The following is a 26,350-nucleotide window of genomic DNA, read 5'->3' as shown; positions in this document are numbered from 1 at the left end:
GAAGTGAGTTTCGAATATATTGTCTTCTTGAAATTATAAAATTATTTGTTTGCAGATTCTTAAAACGAATATGAAACGATTTCTGAAATTGAAACAGAAAGTATCACAAGACTCCCCTTAATATTTGAGAAAAGTTGGTAACATCCTTTCTTCATCAAAAAGTACTAAAAATTATGTTTCTTCGTGTAATTTTTGTCCGACCTTGATATCCTGTCCCGCTCTAAAGTGGAGAGGGAAAGGGACTATTTACGTTTGCACTATTTGCTGATAGTGACGATTTATTCTCAAGAAACGTTACATGTTTATAATAGAGAATTATACATGTTAACTCCAACTGGAATTTCAGTGAATATACATTCTGCTTCAAAATTAATTGATTTTTTTACACTGAAATTTTTAAAGTCAAACTGACTATTCATTTTTTGTTATGATTAAATCATACCATAATATATCATATATCAAATCCTAAATGGTATGTGTAATAAATACATATTTCAGATTCTTGACTAGATTCTGTGATTTTCAAGTTAACATGACTTATCGTTAAAAAGTGCTTCGAATTTTCAAACTTTTTGATATGGGTGGAGGTGAAACTAGCTTTGTTAATGTCAAAATTAAAAAAATACTTCGTAAATACATTTCACACAGTCAAAAAATAGATTGTTGGGACTCCCAGAACCACCCTCAGGAGTCGAAACTTGTGCAAGCTAGAGATTAACGAATAGAAACAAAAAATACTTCAAATTTGCGAAACTATCTTTGTTAGATTCAAAATTAAAAGAACATTTCGTGAATACATTTCACACAGCCAAAAAATAGATTGTTCAGACTCTCAGAACAGCTCTCAGGAGTCCAAACTTGTGCAAACTTGAATTAACTATTCAAATTTTATATAACGTATGACGTGGGACTACCTATTTTTCTTCTCTCTAAAAGGGTGGAAAATCAAATGTATTTATGCGGACTCAGCAGAACGTTGTTTCTAGTTCCCAAACCAAACTCTGTACGGATTTTCACGAATGGCTCCCACTTAGCAGAAGAAACTTTTCAATCTTACCTATAAATATACCTACAGTAAGTGGTACAAAATATGATACATATCGATTCCCGATTCAAAAATAATTTTCCTAATTGAAATTTTCTCAATTTCTTACTCCATTCAAGAAATGTATGAAAACGAAAGTCGCAAGAGGTACTTACCGCTGTGATTCTAAATCAATCGTCCTTCTATTGCTTAACTGTAATGAATGAAAATAGTAAATTTTTTCGAACTGTCATTTTGAAGCAACAGCTCTGTTTCCGCCAGTGTCAAATTTTAGAAAAGTGTGCAATGTTTTGAGTGAATCATCACTTGAACTGTACAATAGGGAAGACATTTTTCATCTGAAACAACTACTTATTCCTACACAGACCCTGTTGAAACTACTGCTGCTATCTGAACTAGGTCAAATTTGAGGGTAAAAGTCATTCTTGTGAGTGCAGTTCTATACAGAATGATCCATTTGAAATGAAAGCACCTTCGTGAAACATTAAACCATTTAATTTCATGAATGGAAACATTTTTAGCGATTTTTCCAAATCTGATGAAGGCACTGGTTTCACGTAGGTTTTGAAATGGTTTATGTAAAATTACGTCAAAAGGCGTTCGTCATTGAAAAGTTAAAAGAAAGTAACATTTGAAAATAATGCCATTTAATTATTCCACCGATTTAATTCCAGAATATTCCTGAGAATTCTGAATAATGCACTGTATTCCACGGTTTTGCTTTATCACTGTCCAGAATTTCTTCGAAATCTGTTCATCAAAAAAACTATGAGTAAATAAAGTTTGAAAAATATATCGTTCAATAGAAAATTTGCGAAATGTCGGCTACTCCAATAGATTCGAAAAATATTCGCCAAAAGTTTTCAAGCAATGGCTTGAAAAGTGTTATAAGGACTCCGCTCCATCAGTAACAACAATTAAACGTTGCGTTAGTTTGCTGACTTCAAACGTGGTCGTAGAGTCACCGACGATGCAGAACGCAGTGGTCGTCCAAATGAGGCAGTAACACCAGAAAACATAAAAATCCACAAAATCGTTTTGGATGATCGAAAGGTGAAGTTGCGTGAGTTACATAGCTGACATTGTAAAGATATCAATAGAACGTGTTGGCTTTATATTTCATGAGCATTTGACAATGAGAAAGCTCTATTCACTGATGACAAAAAACAAGAAAGTCTTGCTGATTCTGAGCAGTGTTTGGCCATGTTAAAACATAACAAAACTTTTGCGACGATATGTGACAATGAATGAAACATGGATCCATCACTTCACTCTGGAATCAAAACGATCATCATCTGAGTGGAGAGCAATTGGCGAACCTCGTCCAAAGGGCCCTCGTCCACGTCAGCGGCCATGGAGATCCTTCTAGATCCACCTCATATCCACATTTTTCTGAAGAGAGAGGCTAGATGGACTGCAGAAAGACTTTATGCCTCCAACTCTCAACTACGAACTGCCTTATAAAGTACTGTTTCCGAGTAGAGAGGACTGGGAGAAGGAAATTTTCAAGAGCAGATAGTTGTTGGTTCACAGATGGATCAAAAACACCTTCCGGTTCTGGTGCAGGTGTTTTCAGTCGCAGACCCAGGACAGAGATATCAACCTGCCTAGGAACCTATGCGACTGTATTTCAAGCGGAAATTTACGCTATTGAATTGAGTGCGGAGAGATTGGAAGAATCCGACCTCATACACAAGTCAATAAAAATATTCAGAGACAGTCAAGCGACGTTGAAAGCTCTTGGCTCCTACCGAGCAACGTCTAAATTGATAGCAAATTGCCAAAAACGATTTTCCTCGATAGGAAAACTTAACAGATTGTTTCTGGTCTGGATTCCTGGCCATACTGGCCTGGAAAGCAATGAGGCAGCTGGCTTCCTTGCAAAGGGAGGTGCTGCAAGTAGCTTGTCATTGGCATCGCTTTAGGCTTTGCCAAACAAAGATTGAACACCTGGATGGCAAGAAGATTTATGGACTTTTGACAATGAGAAAGCTCTATTCAAAGTGGGTGCCGCGCGATCTCACTGATGATAAAAACAAGAATGCCTTGATGATTCTGAGCAGTGTTTGGCCATGTTAAAAATAACAACCGGAATTTTTGCGCTGATATGTGATAATGGATGAAACATGGATCCATCACTTCACTCAGAAATCAAAACGATCATCATCTGAGTGAAGAGCAACTGGTGAACCTCTTCCAAAGTACCCGAAAGCACAACAATCGGCTGAAAAGGTTATGGCTTTGGTATTTTGGGATATGCGTGCTGTAACATTCATTGACTATCTTGGGTGGAGAAATACGATCAATAGTGAATATTATATAGCGTTATTAGAGCGTTTGAGGGCCGAAATTGCAAGAAAATGACCGCATATGGCAAAGAAAAAAAATTGTTTCATCAAGACAACGCACCATGTCACAAGTCAGTTAAAACAATGGCAAAACTACATGAATTGAACTTCGAATTGCTCCCACATCCACCGTATTCGCCACATTTGGCTCCCAGCGGCTATTGGTTGTTCACAGACCTCAAAAAATGCTCACCGGTAAAAAAATTCGCTCAAATGAAGAGGTTGGTGCTGAAACTGAGGCTTATTTTGAGGCAAAAGATGAATCGTTCTACAAAAGTGGTTTCGAAATGTTAAAGCCGCTCTGGAATGATTGTGTGGAGATCACGTTAATGAATAAAGACAATTTTGAACAAAAAAAAAACTGTTTTTTCTTAGGACCGGGAATTTTCAGCCCAGTTATTATTCATGGACTAGCGAAAATCAATCTCTCATTCACAATCAGTACAAATCATATGAACGGAGATAATACGTAACTGAAACACAATTAAAATTTTTATAGTCTCCACTAAACCTTCATTCAAACCAGATTTTCCACTCCATTTGTTGTGAAACTAGCTACATCACTAAATAAAATAGTTTCTAAATGCCTGTATGTAAGCTACTCACAAACTCTCATTTGGATTATTCATTCGTACTTTATTCTTCAAAATATGTGAGGTTACTTCTTCAATCCGATTGAAAGTTTGGTTTATTTTATATACCGTGCTGTCATTTATGAATGGACGATTTGGGTGTCCTCATTCAATATCTCTTTTACTTCTCTTTTGCATCTCTAAAAAATACATATAACATCGATTTTTTGTTGGCAATAGTTGAGCTATGATCTATAATTGGAGAATAAACTCAGTTTGCTAATAGAAATAGATGTATGAAACAGCCTGAAACTGAATTGGTGGAACAATTAAATGGCATATTTTTCAATTGATATTGCCTTATAACTTTTTAGTGACGAACACATTTCAGCGTTATTTCAAAACTAAGTGAATATCTATGGCCAGAATTAAAAAAATATCGTATACGTTTTTTCGACTTTTCACACTGAGAAATAAAAGTTGGCGAAGACTCATTCTTGATAATCTAGGTAAAGCTTTATACAAATACTTATTATATATTGTATCGTTTCCTATTGATAAAATATTTTTCTATTTCCATTACGAACAACTATAACAGTAAGGGTTTTTTCCTTTCTTTGGAATTTTTCCATTTTCTTTCATGCATTGACCATTTGACCGGATTTTTTTCAAGTGGATACGAAATCAGGTAATTTTTTATTATTGTATTGAAATGCCAAACTTCTTGTATTGTAAATGTTTTCTGATTATTATTTGGGGGGAGCTACACTGGGAGATATTATTGAAATTCATGGATTTTCACACAACTGAAATCAAGCAACTAAATCAAATATGAAAAGAGCGTTATCCTTGGATGACATTTCAGGAACTCACTCTGACCTCTCTCTCAAATCCTTGAAAAAAAAAACTTCTGAAAATTACACTTTCGAAATCAAATTGGATTACCATCCAGGAACTTACTATGTTCTCTCTCAAATCCTGAAAAATACAATTTCGATATCAAATTGGCTCATATGAAATAGACCTTTATATACCACTGTTGAGTCTTATGAGATTGACTTTTATAGGCAACTGGGATTTTTGAATGTCCCATGTAAAAATTTCCAATTGAATTGAAACAAGCTTATTCTGAATCGAATTCACATCTGTTCGTCTCTGTCCCAACGTATTTGTTATCAAGTGATTGATTGAGTTTACAGTTTATATCGACCCCTAAAATTCATGTGTTTCAGATTTCTTATGATATTGATTTTGATTCGGGAGTCATCTTTGTTTTTTGCAATACCGGGTGTCAATAAAATCATTGTACACTTCGTCATTCAGTTGTTTGTCAGTTTAGAAATATGTTGGTACTTTCGTTGAAAACGATATTTTCGACAATAAAATAATTCGCAATTATATATTTTTCTAGTCTGTTAGATAGAATATGAAATTCCTTTATCATTTTTAATATATTATCGAACACGCTTGAGAAAGTTACTGTATAGCAGAACACGTGTTGCGGTTTTGTAAACTGTCCAGCGAACATATCACAATAAAGTGTTACTTGAATAAGTTATGGATTTTCATCAAGTGTGTACCAATTCCATCACTTATCGAATATCATTATTGACGAAATTATTTCACCGGTACTATGACTGTCATCTACGAAACTATTGTATTTCATCAGTTCGGACTTCTATTGTCTAATATAATATAAATTGATTTGAAATCCCTGAAAAAAAAAATTAAAAAGATTACCTGAAAATAACAATTTTATTAAACAAAATACTGAAATTACAAAGAAATAACATACAAGCTACAACCAAAAGAAAAAAAATTGAAATATTAATAAAAGCTGAAAATTAAAAATGTTATTAACAAAAAATTAAAAATAAAAATCAAAAGATTCCAAACCAAGTTACGTAACAACGTTTCGACTGTTAGTATCCACAATTGTCTTCTGGTGATAACTGGACTTATTCCTCCGAAATCTGACTATTTATAGGTCATTCGAGTGCTTTCAGCTATCTCCTCTTTCCCCTCTCCGCTTCATTGGTTTTAGCGACAGATGACTATTTGGCGGGAGTTGGTCGTTTTTCGCTTGATTAGAGGTTTCCGTATGTAACGTAGCTCTACGCTGGCTTGACTAAATGCGTTGTTGGACAACATATAGGCGGCTTCTTTGAATTTTCTCCTAAACCAGTTTTCCCCTTTGTGGATGATTTCAGCTTGAGCCCTCTTGATATTACATTGATGAGTCCAGCCATGCTCTGCTATTCCGGATTTGGTGGTTTTTCCTCGCTATGTGTGTTTCTTGTGCTCTGCAATGCGAACTTTCAATGACCTCTTAGTTTCACCGATGTATGATTCTCCGCACTCGCAGGGTTTCTGGTAAATGCAATTCTTGGAATCGCAGTCCGCATTTGGTGGCCTGGTTTTCGTGAGGCTGCTACGGATAGTGTTCCCCGATCTGAAGCTATTGATCGGTCTGAGCGGAACATCCTTTTTGTGGATTTTGGGTAGTCCATACAAGTGAGGGGGCTTACTGTATGCAATGGCAAAGTTTAGACCTTTCCTCAACAAAGATTCCTCTACGTCCGTGAGCGGGAGGGAACTCATATTGATGACTTCATAGTTGTCCTGTTCTCGTTCTGCATTTCGGCATTGTTTCCTCACCAACTTTCCCCACTTCCTGTTGTGGGTATTATCCATGTCTTGTCGGATCTTCAAGCACGTGCTTTCAATCTTGGCAAAGATTGGTCTATGATCCTCTTCCAAGGTCTCTCTTCTTATTTCTTCAAATCGTTCTGTGGCATCCTGCATCAGAGTTGACCTCTTCCAACGGTGGTAATTAATTTGAGACCTTATCAGTGCTCGGCTGACGTGTTCCAATATGCATTTGGCTCTCTCTCTCCTGGGATTGGCGATTTCAGCAAAAAACCTTTGGGTATGATGTTGTTGTCTGTAGCTCTGCACAAAAATCTGAGGTGACTTTCTTCTTTGGTAAGCTTGACCATAGTCTTCTCATATCCTCGTAATAAGTCGCTGGTTCCGGGTCCGTACCGGGTATTCAACGTTTGTTTGAATGTAGATGACCGTTTGACGGTCATCTGCCGGAAGAGGGGATAGGTGAAAGCACTCGAATGACCTATAAATAGTCAGATATCGGAAGAATAAGTCCAATTATCACCCGAAGACGATTGTGGATACTAACAATCGAAACGTCGTGACATAACTTGTTTTGGAATTTCAGTTTATTTATTGTTTTATTGGTTTATTAAAATATACATTCAATGTTTTTTATTGATAATATCGCACTCAAACAACTATACCTTTATTTCCAATTTGAAATTTCTAGCCTTAAAAACGCAGTATATAATGATTTCATTGTCATTTGGTAAGTAGAATCAGAGCAAAAAAATCAACTCATTCATGATCTTCAGTTACACAGATGATAAACGACAAAAGATTCAGCTTCATATTTCACTAACAAAATGAAGCCTTACTGAATATTAAGTACGTGTGAAGTTTTCACTGGAATCGGAAATCGATATGTCCGTGATTTATTATCGAAAATTTTGAAAATGAAGATAGTATTAGTTTCTTATCGAATCTTCATCAGTTCTTTGTACTCTTAGTACTTCACGAGCAGGAATTAATGATTTTTTCGAGGTTGTACTCTCACAAGGTATTTCTAGCTAACAAATGAAACTAGAAAAACAAGTATTTCACTTATGAAAGATATCTGTAAAGTTTTTCTAGCCTCAATACCTTGTATGTAGACGGCAACCGTTAATTGTAATTACCTGCTTATACTAATTGCTGCGCTAGCCAAATTCACATCCAGTGTATCCTTTATATTTCGAAGTATATTTCCTAAGGGCGTTCCGTAATTTCATCGTCAAATTGGAACTAGAGGCTAGGAGACTAATTGATTGAAAAGGAAAAATAGAAACAAGCGAAACGGTTGAATTCGGTCGGAACAAAAATTATTATATTTCTCTCTCAGAATACTGGAATTTAGTTATTCATCCAGTGGCTTTGAAATAGAATATGAATGTTTTGGAACAATTTCCTCTAAGCCTTCAGATTGATAACAATATTAAGTTTAATTTTTTTTTTGATATTCAATATTACTAAAATACTCTTTCGAATAAGACGTTTCTCAAGAAAGATCTCTATTTTCAATTTTGCTGTGTACTTACGGAATGCATTGTTTACTGCACCTATTTTACATTTCCAACATTAGATATTCAGATGCATGATTGAGCATGAATAGCAAAATTATGTAGAAAAATAAGCATGACGACTTGAATTGAAATCTCAATGCATATGCACGGTAAATAATGACAATAAATTATGAAATTTGAAACCTTCTCTCGACAAGATAAAATTCCAACTGATGTCTTAAATAAAATAAGTATTCAAAAAAATGTTCACGTGTGACAAATTACAAGTAAAAGTTAATTTGAATTTCTTATATGGTATAAAACATTGCATGAAAAATCAAAAATATCTCAATATTGTAAATCAAGGTATATGTTTTTATACGAAACAATATCAACGTCTACTGTTGAAAGTAGTTATTAACCTAGGGGTCGATTTTCATCGAAATCATTTGCAAGATTTAATCTATCGGATTCGGTAGACAAAATTATTACAAAAACGTGTTAAAATAGTTTTCATTTCATAACTGCAAACATGATTGAAACATGGAAAACATGAATTGAAGGGGTTATATTTTTGGGAGTGATTAATTTTTGGGAAAGAAAGTTTTTGGCTTTCTACTACTCCATCTTGATACAAAAAAAGGATGAGGGAATCTTCCAAAGAAAGGAAGGAAGTAATCAATTTGAGAATAAGTAACTATACATGGATGTGTAGATCATGCAAAGAAGTAACTTTCAGACACAAACTAAAAGAAAGTCCTCCTGAAATGAATGAATTGTGTGTATTTTCTATAATGTTATCCAATTTGGTACTGAAGAGCCTTGGGGCAAGTGTCTTAAGGCGAAACATCGATGTATACCAGTGAGGATGACAGTGTTCCATGTAAGTGCAATTTGTTACCATTCATTTAAAGTAGAACTCATGTGAATGATATCTGATTTACAATTCAGTGTTCATATAGAAGTATTTGTTTCGAATTAATTTTTTTCTTTCGTGTAATTCAATGTTTATATGGAACTAGCTGTTTCAGAAGGTCTTTCTTTCAGTTTTTGTCTGAAAGTTACTTCTTTGCATGATCTACACATCCATGTATAGAGTTACTCATTTTCAAATTGATTACTTCCTTCCTTTCTTTGGAAGATTCCCTCATCCTTTTTTTGTATCAAGATGGAGTAGTAGAAAGCCAAAAACTTTCTTTCCCATGGAAAACATGTTCTAGTAACAAACATAATAACTTAACCAAAATTTCATGATTTGTAGAACTTTATGAAACTGTCATTTTGCAGGGTTTTGAATCTGAATCTGTCCGAAACTTGGCCAGATATAGTCAAACAAAAATTTAAAAGGTCGGAAATATCAAATATTTCACATTCCTAGAAAATCACACCTGTAGGGCTGAAATTTGTCATGAACATGTCTTTTAGGACCCTCTACTCACAAGAAAATACTTTTTTGCAAGATAATGCGACGGTTCGCGAATAACGAGTAAAATGTATCGTTAAAAATGACGTCCTGGATTCATCGTATAGAAAGTTTTTATTAATGCATTTTCTTCAACGTGATCTGAATTTCATGACCTTCAAAAAGAAACATCGATTTATTTTTATTTTTCCGTTCTTAGGTAAGACTTTGGCGAAATGAAAAATATTATAAATTATCGACATTTGAAATTTTAATTGCTTATATCTGACCAAGAATTGGTCGGAATGTGACTGCTTCGAAAATTTCTCAAATTCTGAAATTAATTTTAATTCAACAATTTTCACCGTGTTTGAAAATAGAAACTATTTCATCACGTCATTCATGATGATTTCATCTGCCAAACCTTATAGGTTGAATTCTGCTGTTGATACATTTCACTTTTTGATTACAAGTTGAGCATATTCTCAATTCAACTCGAAGAAGATTAAATTAACTCAATTTCAGACAAATATGCTTATTTCAGAACAATATCTTGAAATCCAGCCCAATCCTATCTATCAGATCAAAAGTGTAAATATCTCAAATCACTTCGCTGGTTGTTTTACCACTTAGGGTAGCCGCACACTGGCAACTTTTTGATCTCGATGATTTAATAATCTGAACGGTTGAAATTCGCTCCGCATGAGAGAGAGAAAAATGTTCAGAACCTTTTTTTTGAAATTTTTCGTTTTTGTTTCATACGACGCGGGAAGTATTTTGGTTGCTTCCACAATAATATCCAAGGGAGTCACCAGCTTATGACTCAGGGGGGGGGGACAATGGAGCAATATTAAGAAGTATAAAAATATGAACGCCTGGTATAGTCGTAAGCGTGAAGCGTTACATTTTGGAAGTCTTTGCCTCGATGACGATTGTTATAAGAACAGTACAGTACAATAACTAAATCAAACTTTTAAACACAGTAATAATTATTCATTTTGACAAAAATAATATTTAATTAAAACATAACCTGCGGGGATTTTTTGCAAAACTTTCAACGACTTTATCATCAAATATATTTATTATAGCTCTATGTACACTCATCATGGCCAGACCATTAAGGCGATCTTCTGCCATGGTGCTTCTTAGCCATATTTTCAGTTTTCTGAGATTGCTAAAAGATCGCTCTACTGTACAGGTCGTGCATGGTAAAGCGATAAAAATGTTCAATACTTTTTCCGTTTCGGGAAAGAAGGAATTTGTTTCTTTTAGGACATCAACAACTGTAAGATTTGTTAGATTAAGCCTATCGTGCAACAATTGCTGCCAAAGATCGATTTCATTATTTATGTTCGATAAATCATAAAACTGGGCAAAAGATTCACAAGTTTGTTTCAGATTTTTAGTTGTCATCTTTTGCATCTGCGCCGGGTGTTACTTTAATGCGAATGATGGCGTGTTTTCTTCAGCAAAACATAATTCAAGGGAGGTGATAATTGAATCCAAATCTGATATAGTCGTGATGATAATGGCGGCGATTTGAAAAACGGATGCCAAAATCTTCATGTTATTCTGAGTATTTGTATACTTTCTATAATAAACCTTGTGAATTTATTTACGTTCTGTCGTGCGATGCGGAATTTATTAATAGGTAAGGAAGTCAATTGCTCGCACTTTGGTCGCTTTGCGGCTAGCTACATTTGATCTCTAGGGGAGGCAACTGCCCCCCCTGCCCCCGACGCCCTTGATAATATCTAGTGAAAAGTTGATGGCAAAATTGCAAATGACAAATCGGAAACATCTTCTCAATTATCAGCAAGTATTAAGTCTCTAGGAAACTCGAACATTTTGGAATTTTTTGTGTGCGGGTTCTCATAAAAAATCCAGTGTGGACTAGCATTGGAGACGTAAAAACGGCCACCGTTTATTGTCGCAAATGAATAAAGTTACTAAAACTATATTTAAGATTTCGAAAATGAAGGTTAACCTGATGATTGAGGTGATAGTAAACCTTTGTGTTCGTATAAGTTAATAAACAATAAAAACTCAAATAAAATAAATAATCCACAACTTCCTTTATCTATCGCATTTGGTCGTCGTAAATTATTAAACATATGGACCAATATAATTGTTCTTATGCCACGTCGTAGTACCTTGGTATTGGTATATGTTCGTACTCAATTGTGTAATATTCTGTTATCATGAGCTTGTTTTCCCACCAACAAAAAATGATTTAATATACGACATGGCCATGAACTTATATGGTGCCAAGTAAATTAGATGGTGCCAAGTACTTAGATGGCTAGATTGAAATTCGTTGTAAACTCAGCTATGCTAAAAGGGCTACATTTTCTATCAGATAAAGACTAAATATGGTAATTACATGAAAAGTTATTAAACTGGATTTCATACAGTGAAAGAACATTAAAAAGTTACTGAACCATTTTCTTTTCGCATTATTCACTCTTTTTGAACTAGATAAAAATTGATAAGTATGATCAACTTCGAACTTCACATTAGCAATCATGAAATGAGCCACACATTTTTGAAATACAACTTCTTGACGCGCCACTAATTATAGCAGGATATTAAAATGGAAATTTCGCATCCAAAGATGGACAACTCTTGGTAAACTTTCCACAAAATAAATTACAACTACAAATGAATAATAACCGAAATGAGCCTACCACAAGACATGGTATTTCTCATACCATAAGCCTATTGTTTCGGTCTTATAATCAACCGCAGTAATTACTGATGTATCCGATGATAAAAATAATGAATGAATATAAAAAATCCATTAAAAAATTAATATATGTATACTGGCTGACCAGGCAAACGCTGTTTGGCCACAAAAATTATTTCTAGGGAATCTATAGGGTAGAGAATAATAACTTATTCATTGTAAGTGTGTGTCAGAACAATAACATTCACAAATAATATTAATCCCTGAATGCACTAACAAACTCGATGGTTTGCCCACTCGAGAGCATGCAACGTATGTGTGGAAAACAAGGTGTGCTCAAATCCAAGCCACAAACGGACATTTTTTGACCGTGGGACTCAACAATAATCATTGCAAATGTCAATCTAATCGAAAATAACACACGTTTGAAATGAATTGGCACATATATAGGTATAATATATTTTCACCTCGGAACTTGCCATTCACACACTTGCTGGCTTCAACGATTTTTATAATTTTTTTTCATGCCTAACCCCGTGCCTTTGCACAGCCGTGGTGGATTTATGCCTGGCGAATCCAATGAGTTCAAAAACTCTGTTGCATAATTCACAGCTTCGATGCCACACCATAAAAAAGTATGAGGTATGAAAAATAGATTTCAACCTATTCTCAGACCTACCGAATATACCTACACATTAAATTTCATAAAAACCGGCCAGTCGTGTGGTCCAAACCTCAATCGCTTTTTGAAATACCAGTAGGTCGGTCCAATCAAATATTTTGGCACTTATTTAGGTACTGGAACGGAAAAAATATCAACATTCAAGTCACCCCTGAATGAAATGTAATAAAATTCATGAATCAAAGTAGTCAAAAATTATATTGGAGAGGTATTCCGGTTGTTCTTGATATTTTTGGGTTTCCACTCGCATTTATTCCTATCCAGAATTGTTTCTGCGTTTGAATAAAATTCAGAAACAGAATTATCCAATTTGTCATCGAAACTACTTTTCATAAATATTGCCTATATATTTCAAAACAAAAAACATAAACAGGAAATTCTTAAAAAGATATAAACACGTGTTGCGATGTTATACGGAAATTTATCTTAGTTCTTTTCATCAAGAATCGGCTACTTCCATCACAAACACCTGGAGCCGTTTATCAGTCACAAAGTACTATTATTATCATCATTGATTTGGTGATATTCACAACAAACAAAAGATACAACCAAGGTTACTTTTTTAAAACTACTTTGAAAATTGAATGACTATTAATAACATTTAATGATCCACTTCAAACATTTCGTAATAGCAAATACTTCTTCGAACTGTTCGAATGAACAACTTATTCTAAATTTAATTCACGATTGATCGCATATTTTCGTGGAGGTTTTCTTATTAGATAGAATATAAAGACAAATGGATAAACATTTTCTATTTAGTTTTTTCAATAATGGCCGTTATTATTATTTTTCAGCAATATATTTCGATTACAGTGTGTAAATAAAACAGTTCATTTGAATCTGAAATGAGTCTAATGATATTCATTTATAAATATAACCATTGTTACTTTTTTAACAAAATGAAGAATATATTAGCCTTATTCCCAAAACATCCGCCATTATATGCGACATTACTCGGATGAAGGTGCTGACCAAGTCAATAATTTTATGAATATCAACACGAGCTTTTATCTTTGTGTCTTTTGGTATCCTTTTTTAGGGGAATCTACTGATATAGTACGGAAACACGCACTCATCCTAGTGCACAACGTGATTCATAATAACCACGAATAATAATAATTGATGATGAAAACATCTTCATACATTAAAAAGGATCTCCATCCAAAGATTGTGGAAGAGTACACGAATGCTATCGGTATGGAATTTTCATAAATAAATGTCCAACGGTCCATCTAAAGGAAGAGATACTCCTAAGAGATAATCACTATGGAGAAATCAAGTATCCCCCTGGGGAGGACCCAAAAAATGATTCATATTTCTAGAAATTCGTGTCTTTTCTACTGTTATAAATTCTCTTACAACTGAGAGGCCATGGACTTTCAAGTTCCAATTGCAGAGGAGTCGGAGCGTTTCTACCCAAAGCAGCCAATTTGATTTGGTTCTCCACACTCAATGAGATGACGAGGACTTTGTCCACGTAGTTGGAAAACGTTCAAGAAATATCTTACATAGAAACTGTCGAGATCCATTTACTCCGGTGGCTATATAAAGATACATTGATACATGATATCGTCTTTAAAATTATATTATCTCATCTAAGAACCTCATCTACGTAATCCTCATGTCAGAGACAGGAAGGTTCATCATGACCGCCAAGATTGTTCCTCCTAGAACTCAGTCTACCATTTTCACGGGATGGGTGTAGAAGTTTCTAGTATCAAATCTAGAGCATGTCATGTGGAGTCTGAGACCCTTAGGTATTCCAGCTTATACGGTCTCTGCTGATAACCACTTATATAACGTCAACCATCTCCCATACTCCCATGTCAAATTTTTCTCATGATTAAAGACAAATAGAAGATTTAATTTTCGAACTCCGCAGACTCTATACTCAGACCAATCTGTTGAGTTAGTTGTTTTAGCCTTAGTAGTATTTGATGAGATGAAACCATCCGTATTCTCTAAATTCAAACATCTTGTTCATGCATATGCAGAAGACTGGAACTGCCGGTTTATTTTCCCACACCAATGATGGACTCAATAATCACTTCTTTCACTACTGAGTGAGTAATGGAGTCTGAGTTAACGGTAAAGGGTCTGCCAGCTTTTTCCTAAAATCAGATATTGGAGTTAATAATAATAATTAAATCAGTTATTCAGTGAAAACTCTCTCGGATTCATATAATTCACAAACTTTGTTTTTAATTTTTCCACAGTCGCTTCTATCAAAAAGGAATTTTTTTTTCAAAATGGCATTTTTATTTCTCTTTCGATGAAAATAATATAGATATAAGTTATACAGATTCACTTTGCCAACGATACTTCGATTAGTTTATCTCTCAATATGTTCCGTGTATTTTAAACGTCCGCGTGCAAACGGTTATCATTCTCCACTAGACAATTCACCGATGCAGTTTATTTACACTACTTCGCCTACTAAAAATAGTGAACGTTTAACTTTATTTTGCTTCCAAATCAGCGACGATTAAATCTATTAGTTAATTTTGGATCAGTGACAGCTCAATATCGCCACGAATAGTTTCGCAAGGTCTCGTTAAGAAGTGTCAAAAGTATTCCTTCGGTTCAGTAATAAATCGTTTCTAGACGGAAACATCGATCGTCTGTGGTGAATTAGTGTTTTGTTGCTCGTGCCAAAAGTCAAAATTGGTTGCTTCGGTGACATAATGTCCGCTCTGGCGGCACTGTTGGGAACTACAAAGTGGAGAGAGGGTATGTATGTCAAAGGAAAAAAGCCAAATTATTTGCTGCCTAGAGCGAAATGAATTTCTGTGGAAAATCAATAGATATCTTCGTGTTCAATAATCGTCCTCATGCCTTAAGTATACAATATCATTCGTGAACTCTATCGAGAGATATGGAGTCAAACACTGATGTATCCAGGGAGCACACTCCTTTGTCTCAAAAGCAAATAGTATGACAGTTTCTCATTCATTGTCGATATTTGCAATATTGGGATTGAATTAAAATATGAAATATTTGGGGAAATCCTGTAGAATATTATACTCATTGTCTTTAAGAAAGGAAATATTGGAAAACGTGTTTTCAATTTTTCCACTTCAAACAGTATAAATGGAATAGTTATATTCTTCAAAGTTAACGAAGTAAACATTGTTTTATATTTAGAAAATTTCCCGATCTGAATGTATTTATAAAATCGATTCATTGAAGAAATGAATTGAATTGAAGAAACATCGTTGCGCGTATAGCTTTTCAAATCTCTTCATATGATGTTTCAGACCACAGTGGACTGTAATTAGGCTTATTCACCTATAAGGCCATCAGAGTTTCTTAAGTAGTTACCTAGCAACTAGATCGTTGCTCAGCGAAACCCAATGTATGATTCAAGCCGCATGGCTGTCCAAGAATTTTGTCATTCATTTATATGTTGGATTGTTTTCCGCCAATCTCTCCACACATAAATCAGTGGCATAGATTTCCACTTGAAATATGATCGCGTAGGTCCCTAAGCAGGTTGATTTATCTGTCCTGGACCTGCGTCTGCTCCCGAAGGATCGAAGTCTCTGTACTTGGATTTAGGTCTGTACTCGTATGAGGCAGATCATAGTTGACAATTTTTCAGGAATTGAAGTTGGAAGCCATTACCAGAATTTTTGTCAGCCAGTTAGTAGTCTGATACGCTCTGCATTAGCCTATTTTGTGCAGTTGGCAATATGCACAATTATGTATGATGTCCTTGTAGCCTCTCTCGCCAGAAAGATGTGGAGAGGTGGTAGGTCTAGAAGGATTTCCATGGCTGTGACGGTTTAGTGCTGATGGCACCTGATATAAGATAAGCCTGTCTCTATAGACTAGAGAGATTCGCCTGAGCAGTTTACTGTAATGCTTATACAATAGATTCAGTAGGGCCCTCTACGCCAAAATTTTCTACAAACCTTTATACATGTCCATAGGGACAGTCTGGCTTTGTGTAAAACATTTCTTATGTGAGGGTTCTAGTTGAAGTTTTTATCTATACCTACAGATTTTACCTCCATTGCAAATGGAATAATCTCACTTAAGGAAAGTTGAGTTGAATAATCTAGATCCTTTTTCCTGGCTTGGATTTATAGACACATGCAAGACAAAATTAACGAGGCTCTCTGTAGGGGAAAGTGTCATCGCCTTTACTTACTATCTTTAAGAACAGTTGGATTGGTGTTGGATAACAAATTAGTTGTCTTGTACTCTTGTTTCAACTTTTGTCTTAATCAAAATATCCCTTGTTTTAAATAAAATACGCTCTGGCACAATGAAAGCATTACCATTTACTGTTTGGTTTTTAAATCATATGCCTCTCTCCATGGAAGTTATCAATGACAGTATCCATCTTGTTAATTAACACTCAACTGGTACAGTTTTTAACCTAAAATCAATAACATGTTTTCTATATTAAGTTCATATCATCGATATGAAAATTGTAACTTTCTGTATCACATTTTTTTATAATTTTTTTCAATTTGTTATTATATTTTGTTGATTAGGTAACTTAAGATAATACAAAGGGAACTTTAACACTAGGGTGCTTGCATAAAGAAACAGGTTTCCAATAAGGACAGTCTGTACAGGTCGGTACCGCTTGACGCCTGGAAAATAATCCCATGTTATCTCATCCCCTCACTTATGAACAAACAGGTTTGAACTTGTCAGTGTCGACTAACTGGACCGATTCATAAGAGTTCAGACTTTGCTTGTTCAAGATATGTTTACGAAAAACGAAAATTAATTTGGTTAAGGAAGTTTTGATTTGATAAACCAGCAATTTGAGATAATCAAACTTCCTGGTTTTTAGGACCTAACTGATGATATGAGACATATTTATTTCTTGTCCTGTTATAATTGAAGATACCAACTGTTCTCCTCTTTCTACATTTGAAATAAACATTTTCCAGAAGTAAAAAATCATCGTCCGACAAACTGGAGGCTATGTTGCCAGATGTACCTGGTTTTAATTCTGGTTGATCCTAAACCGATAGTACTTGCACCTATAAATCAAGACCGAAAACATGCTTCTTTATGTTATCACTCTCACGCAATAAATTGCTCATGCCTTATCAAACAGCAAAAACACCTGCCTTGACAAAAAATTACAGTTTTGATGAATCCAGATTACTTTAATTCTGAACGTTTTCCACACATCTCTTCAAGACTCGCAATCCAACAATCTTGTACTAGTTTGTACAGGTCCTTCATTGGATATTTGTCATATTTTTCAGTTCAGTTTTGGTTGTTGCCTCCCATTCGTATAATATGAACTATCTCTATCCTTTGCTATAGACATCACGGCAAAGGTATTAGTTATTCAGTCTTATATTGATAACCGAATATAATAAAGTTTCTAGGGGTTACATAATGTTCATACCAAGTGTTAACTCACTTCACGGGTGTGAGGAGTAATCTTTGTGATGGAGGAAAGGCCCTGACTAAAAAATTTCATTATTTATTTTCATGTCATATATTTCAGTGCAAAGGTACTTTTATGAAACGTGAAATTCTGTTTCCTTTTCTAGCTGTGAAACAAATACATTTCCAATACCTACGAGTACTTCTATAGTACGTCGTTCGTTTACTTTTACTGAATGATTGAGATAAATTATAATGTTGGATGTTGATAACACATTTCAAAAGCCCATAACTCATCAAATGCCAGATTTCAAAAGCAGATATTTGTATAACAGCCAGAAGATATTTTTCACACGCTTACTTTATGATATAGTAATATCCAACTTTCCATGTTATTCCACTCAAAAAACTAATTTGTGTTTTCCTGAGTTTGCTTCCCTTAATATACTATATTTTCCAATTCGCGTGTCAGGAACTATTAGTTCTTTTTCTCGGCACGTCTACCATTTCCATTCTGATCTAGATAATGTGGATACAAAATGGAATTAATGGAAAAGGTTTTGCATTCAAAGCTTCTCATTATTTACTCAGTTAATGGATATTAGCAAATTTGTTCCCATTAAACCAATGGGGATTTTTAATGCCTCGAGAATACTATGGATAGTGGTAATGGAAAAGTAGATTGAATTTATTCGAGACCTTTTGTAGTTCTGCAACACTTTTTTTTCTTCGATGGAAAATATGAACTTCTTTTTGCCAAATATCTTCTAGTAAAAGATACAATAATTTGAAAGTAACAGTATCTTTATCCACAATAAAAATTTTCAACCAATACTAACCTTTTCAAAAAATATATTCTGTTCCTTCAAGTCAAATATCTACGCTTCATAAAATATACGAACTTCAATGTTGGTAGTCCTTTCATCACTGTGAAGATCAGATATTATGGAATGTGTTTCTTTCTTCCACCTGAGTTCAGAGAAAAGCAGTGGAGAAGTTCTATAAGTATATTGAATAATAGTTGAAAGCAATAAGTGGAAGTCCTTTGTAGTGGCCAAATCTCGACTACAACATTGAAAATTTGGTTAATAATATGTAAACCTTTACGTGGCATTTTATACCCTAGAAAATGGGGGATGAGGCCATATTTCTAACTTGAAAATAATTTGGTAGACCACTTAAAAGGACAATAGTTTGAGTACAAGTTGTTGTTGGGAGTGAAAGAGCTATGAAATTTGAGAACTTGCGACATATGGCATATTAAAAATATATGACATGTGAAAACTTTAGTACAGAGTGGAAGGATATGGAAGGCCAGTGCAAGTTTTGGAGAAATCAATTATGGGATTAATAGCGTTTCGTCTTTCATTTTCAAACTTCATGGACCATTTTACGCCGTTAGTTATCTCTGAGTATGTTCTAAAGCAGGGGTCTCCAAACTACGGCCCGCGGGCCAAATCCGGCTCGCCAGTGTCATCAATCCGGCCCGCGACAGCCAATGATTTACTGTCATCAATCTGGCCCGCGACAGCCAATTGTTACCTAATTGTTGTTACTATTGCTGTGATAAGTTGAAGAAGAAAACAGAATGATAATTACTCGGTTTTATTTACTTGCAAGGTAAAACTTAACGACAGAAATGATGACAAAGAAAACTCAACTTAAGTATCTAAGTTTAAGCATATTAATAGCTAACAAATAATTGAAATGAATCACAGTAAAACAAAAAAATTAATGAGATTTATGTAATTGAGATTTTCCACCGACAGTACTTTGTAGTTGTGGATCAATTTTACTTGTACCAATCATCAAAAGCGATTTAAGATACTCATCGGTTAATTGAGATCTGTAAATATTCTTTGTGTACTTCATCTTGGAAAACGTTTTCTCACACAAGTAAGTAGTACCAAAAACAGAAAACAACCCACGAGCAAATTTATGCAAATTATCAAATTGTTCCAGTGGAAGACTCTTATAAAATTCCAACAAAGATGAATTTTGATATTTGTTCTTAAGCATATCACTGCACCGTAAATCAATAATTTCCATTTAGACTTCCGGAGCCAGGGTTTCAATGTCAGAATCAAAACAATTTCATTCGCAATGACATCAAAATCTGAAAAACGAGTATCAAAATTTATCTTCAAAGCGCTCAAAGTTTCGATTGCAAAATTGACGGGAAATTCAGTCTCTGTAGTGTGACTGAATATTTCACATGTTTCAAAATGTGTGAAACATTTTTTACGTGATTGCGATTGAAATAGTATTATTTTCTGCCTGAAGGATTTGATATTGGTGTATAAATCAGGGAGAAGCTGATTTTCTCCTCGCAATCTCAAATTCAGTTCGTTCATAAGATTTGTCAAATCGACATAGAAGGCTAACTTCCACATCCATTCACTATTTTCTAAATCGGCAAAAAGGGCGCTGCTTCTCATTAAAAAAAAGTTTCGATCTCTGCTCGAAGTTCAAAAAAGCGCTTAAGGACTTTTCCGCAACTAAGCCAGCGTACGGCAGTATGATATGGTAAATCATTTTCTCCAATCTGTTGAATACACTCGCGGAATTGTCGGTGATTCAGCCCAGTGGATCTGATGAAGTTAACAACTGATATGACTGGTTTTAGAACTTCAGACATATCCAAACATTTTCCGCACAAGAACTGTTGATAAATGATACATGTAAGACTAATGGTTTTGAACCACCATCATTTTCTACAGCCTTTGACACAAGTGCAACCACTCCTTTATTTTTACCATACATATTTTTGCCTCCATCAGTTGTTATAGATTTCAAATTTCTCCATCGAAGGTTCTTTTTATTAATGGCATTTTCAACTCCCTTGAAAATATCTGCCCCAGTTGTCGTGCCGTGAATACTATCAATATCAGGAAGTTCTTCATACACTTCATAGCTTTTATCTACTCCGCGAATAAAAATCAACACCTGAGCAGTATCTGAAACATCCGTTGACTCATCCAATGATAAAGAAAACCACTCATGATGTCCATTTTTGTCAGATAGTTGGGATGATATATTTTCTGCGATGTCTTGCACCCTCCGAGCCACGGTGTTTGCTGACAAACTGACACTTTTGAATAAATTTACCTTTTCGGGGCATATTTCTTCGGCTACTGCAATCAAGCATTCTTTTATCATTTCTCCATCGGTGAATGGTTTGCCACGTTTTCCAATTTCAAGAACCACACGAAAGCTGGCGCGAGTTGCAGACTCTTGTTCAGTATTCGCTTTGGTAAACAAAGATTGCTGCGATTTGAGTCCGCGTTTCAAAGCTTCAAATTTTTCCTTCCGCAAACTTCCTATATACTTGGAGTAACTTTGAAGATGTTTCGATTCATAGTGTCGTTTAATGTTATAGTCTTTGAGAACAGCTATGGTTTCATTACAAATTAAACATAGCGCCTCATTACTGGACTAAATCACAAAATACTGAAAGTTTCATTTTTCTTGGAACGTTCTGCATTCACTGTCGATTTTTCGCTTCTTTTCCATACTAACAAATCACACATAAAAACAATAAGTCAAATCAAAATACTTTTATTGACGGGTGTTACCTTATTTCACAATAGACAGTTTCGCTTCCTTCGCCTTTCCTACGCAGACTAACTCGCAGTTGCGCCGCTAGCCTTCGCCTTTCCTTCGCAGACTAACTCGCAGTTGCGCCGCTAGCCTTTTTATATGCAATTATTACTGCCATCTCGAGGTGATCGGAATACACTAGCTAGAAACAGAACTTTCTCGAACCAACGCGGTAATTCCAAATATTTAATTACGGCTAATGCCACCTAGCGGGTAGCTGAAAAAGATAGTACATAGTACCACTACTCGCCACTAGATGTCGTTAAGTGTCACAATACACAATAATAATTGAAATGCAAAAAAGCGTAAGTTTGCTTAGGTCACGCACTTTGCGACTATCCTAGTCTAGAAATATAGTTAAGGGCAGAAATTGGACCTTGGAACAAACTGAAAAAATCATTATGGCCCGAAGGCTTCAAAGTTTGGAGACCCCTGTTCTAAAGGGTCATCGTAATGACCAAGAATAATAAACCACCGGATGGAGGTACCCACAAAGCGTCGGTTGAACGTTCTGATTCAATATATTTACATTTTGTGTCACGTATAGTGCGATAGTCCTGTAATCGTGGTCGATTTGAGAATATCCAACATGTTCGCTGGAATTAAACGAGGTCGAATACAACAGAACGTTGCCTTGCATAAAACGCGTTAATTTTCGACAAAAACTCGGCCCAGACTCTTTTATGGGGTCGTTTGAATAAATCCGGGGTTCTGGCGACGCTGTTCTTCAACTGTGTCCGGAAATTTAATTTTGAACATGCAAGTGTCGCTGCTACTTTGGTAAAACGTTCTTTGTTCACAGACAGATATCATCTCGGAAACTATAACGGTGAAATAGCGTCTTCAAAGCAAAACAGTCCCTTGTTTGTGAAATGTGGAAAAGAAAAGAAATGTTTGATTACTTCATTAGAATTTCAGAATATTAAAATTTCACTAAAAAGAAAAGATAGAATGCGTGCTTTGTAGAGCAGAATGACGAGCGTAGGTAATAAAAAATTCAACAACAACAGAAAACTTAAAATCAAATAAACGCTTTTATTTTCATAAAAAAATATAAACTAAAATTAATCTAATTACTGTGAAATTCAACACATTCACCTTTCCCAACACTTACACAGTAAAATCTAGCAATTGCCTTCCGGAAAATAACTATTACCCTGGCTAATACAATCTGTGCAAGTTTCATTACAGTTAACCTCGCTAAAAACAATCAATCGCATTATCATCTACTGACCTGTTTCGGGGTGTTATCCCTCATCAATGCGGGACAGTTTTGATCAAGGCAGCAGTTCGTACTGGTACTTTTTTTCATCGATACTCCACCGTATGTACAAAATTTTCATTTGAGACTGAAACCATTTCAACTACAATTAAATAACAACATGAGCAGAGAAGTGTCACGTATATCGATACTCCACAAAAATCAGTTCAGTTTGTAATTCAGTTTGTGACTGTACTATGAAGATGGAACATTGGGTCGCAGAGTGTATAGGAAACCTACGCAAACAAACAGTTATCTGAATCAAAATAAAAGAGGGGGTTAATTCAAACTTCAGTTGAGAGAGCCCAACGCATCTGTGAACAAAAGAAACTCCTCGAGGAACTCAATAATATGAAAAAAGCTTTCAAAGGGTACAGTGAAGAAGAGCAGGCTATACGACCAGGAGATAGAATTCCAAAAACAACCCCTAATATGCCTGCCTGTCAATGGAAAAACTTTCCTGTCCTATTTGAAAAATGTTAGGGGCCCGATTGAGAGAGTTCTGGAGTAAATATTTCTGACAGTCAGCAGTGTCTTTCTAACATCAATCCACAGAGAAATAGCATGGTAACTGCAGTTGCTAAGAGGCCCACTAGTAACTTCAAAATCGATTCGATTTCTGCAACACCAGAGAACTCAACTCAAATATAAACTAAGTGCACCAACAATTGCAAACAAATAGTCCTCATATTCTTGCTCTCGAGGAACCACAATGAGGACTTCAACAAATCCCGTCAATTTTGTAAGTCCCGGCTATGATTTCCACTCCCGATTCAGACGTAACTTTGTAGTCTTTTTTTATCAAAAGCGATCTCCCCTGTCAACGGTAGGAAATGCTGGAACCCCAAACCTTTGATGTTATGTGGTTAAAAATAATATAAAAAATATCACTAAGTTCATATGCTGCGTTTATCGACCACCAAGCGATACACAATTCAGGACACTATTCTCTTCACTTACAAACACCATTGACTTTCTGGAAATCAATGATTCCAGTACCGAAATTTCCATATTCGGTGACTTCAATGTCCATAATATCGAATGGCTCAAATTTTCAAATATAAACTATGTTGAAGGTCGCGAAGCTGAGGCTTTTGCAATAAGCAGCGGACGTGATGGAGAATATGATATTCTTCTGGATCTATACCTAACAACTAATCCAGAAATTTACACAGTCATCGTGAGGTCTCCATTGGAATCTTCTTACCACAAACTCGTTTTAGTGTTGAGTGAATCACCGATAATTATTGTACTTCTGAAGTCACGAAAGTTATGTCTAGCATTCATGAATGCATATACTCCCTTTTCAATGAAACGAACTTCTAACGGCAAACCGTGGTTTAACAAGATTTGCGAGCAAGCTGTTCCCTCCGAAAATCTCGCCTACCGGCAGTGGCCAAAAAATACCACATCCGAAAACCGAACTAGGTCTGTTAATGATCGCAACAGCTGCGTACTTGAAATAAATCAGAGAATTAGGGATGAACTGGTTGCCAATCCCAATGGGTCTAGATCCTTCTGGTCGGTAGCTAAAGCTGTTAATGAGGGTTTGCTGGACAAACTTCAATGCTACGGCTTATCGAATCATTTTTGTGTATGGCTCTCCAGCTTTCTAAAAAAACGTTCCCTGCAAGTGGCCGTAGATGAATATCTCTCGAATACTATTACCATCAACGCTGGTGTTCCCCAGGGATCCATATTGTCTCCAATTCTGTTTTTATTGTATATAAACGACTTATTGGAATAAACTGAGAATCAAATATATTGCTTTGCTGACGGCAGCACACTTGTATCGTCATTCCATTTGAATTCCAGAACATCGGCTACAGATGCACACCAGCAGCAGGAGGTTGCATATCCTAATGAGGATCTAGAAGTGATTTCGAATTGGGGTGCAAGTAACCAATGCCACAAAAACCAAGGCATCAGTTTTCTCCAAAAAGATAAATGTTTCCGAACCGGATATAATAATGTCAGGACAGACAATTCTGCTTTCTACTTCGATACGTTTGTTGGGGGTTAAAATGGAAACCAATATATCTTGGCACAATTATGTCGCTGGAATTGCAAAGGCAGCTTCTCAAAAGTTTGGAACACTGTTCCGCGACTTTTGATGCTTTATAAAGCTCAGATCAAACCTTCTAAGGCTTCTGGATTTCATCCACAAAAGAGCCATCCGCCTGATTGGAGACACGAATATCACTTGCAACCTTGATAGTCTGGGACATCGACAATGACCAAAAAAGTTAGTACTATTATTCCAAATTCCCTTATGGTCTATTGGGTCGATAGGAGACTCAGTTCACGATTACCAAAAGTAAACATCGTTAGGTGGTAGACATCGTATCTTGGCTTTGGCCTTAATTAAATCTTTTATAGTAGTGGATTGAGTCTTTTGTCGATCCCATAGATAGCGTCTTCGAAAGGGAGACAGTTGTGTCCAGCAATGCATTCGTGTTTCGGCCTAGCACCACTAATGAAACCTATGGCGAGTTGTAGCATTGCTGTCTGGTGTTGCTTTGTTTTCGGGTTCGTTTCCCTGCAGTGCAAGCTGCAGTGAAAGATAGAGGATGAATCTCATTTGGCAGTCGATGTCGAAGCTTGACCTTCCAACGGACCGCTTTGGGTAGCCTCATTGATCTTTAATATTCATGGATTGAGAATTCTGTCGATCCCATAGACAGCGTCTTCATAAGACAAGATGTAATCGTCTTACTTACACACAAAGACAACAAATGTTTGTCAGAGAGAATTCTCTGACACTATTTTAAATAAAAGATGAAATATTTAAATTATGTCTTGAGAATACATACAAAATACCTTCTTTATAAATATTTCTGAGTTGCTGAACATTAAATACGTTAAACTGTTTCGAACTGTTTCTCAATTCTTATTCGTCAACTTGATTGAAAAAAAATTCCCAACACTATTAGGTTCTGGAACACCTCCGCAATCGCCAAGGGTGGCTCCTGTTTCCTCTGGGTCACCTTCCAGTTCTGTGGCCGCACCAACCCCAAGGCCGAATGCGATGAGTTTGGGGCAGGCTTTATTACAAGGCATACAAGGTTAGGATCAAAGAGTGGAAACATACATTTACTAACAGCGAGTTTGCTCATTTACCTTACGGAAATTAGGCTACCTAGTTGCTTTTTCACAAACCCACTAATGATTTACGTTGTATTGCTTGAAAATACCCAAATGTGTGATTCGATGATTTCATGAGTTGGTTTGGTGTGGAT

General features: G+C 35.6%; 1 protein-coding gene across 11 annotated transcripts in view; it reads left to right on the top strand.

Annotated features, from left to right (window-relative positions):
• The window catches only part of CaMKII (Calcium/calmodulin-dependent protein kinase II), a 330,306-nt gene that overhangs the window by 272,643 nt on the left and 31,313 nt on the right, over window positions 1-26,350 (top strand). For 5 of the 11 annotated variants that reach the window (XM_074169786.1, XM_074169779.1, XM_074169791.1 and 2 more), the window contains one exon: window positions 26,045-26,176. The exons of the other annotated variants lie outside the window; for them this stretch is intronic. In XM_074169786.1, the coding sequence (XP_074025887.1) occupies window positions 26,045-26,176 (132 nt within the window). The remainder of the gene's footprint in view (window positions 1-26,044; window positions 26,177-26,350) is intronic. 11 annotated transcript variants of the gene reach the window in all.

The sequence above is a fragment of the Leptinotarsa decemlineata genome, unplaced genomic scaffold, assembly GCF_025532065.1.
Source record: "Leptinotarsa decemlineata unplaced genomic scaffold, Ldec_3_MD MMD2_P_RNA_scaffold_11, whole genome shotgun sequence".
NCBI lineage: Eukaryota > Metazoa > Arthropoda > Insecta > Coleoptera > Chrysomelidae > Leptinotarsa > Leptinotarsa decemlineata.
This window is presented reverse-complemented; position numbering and strand designations above follow the sequence as displayed.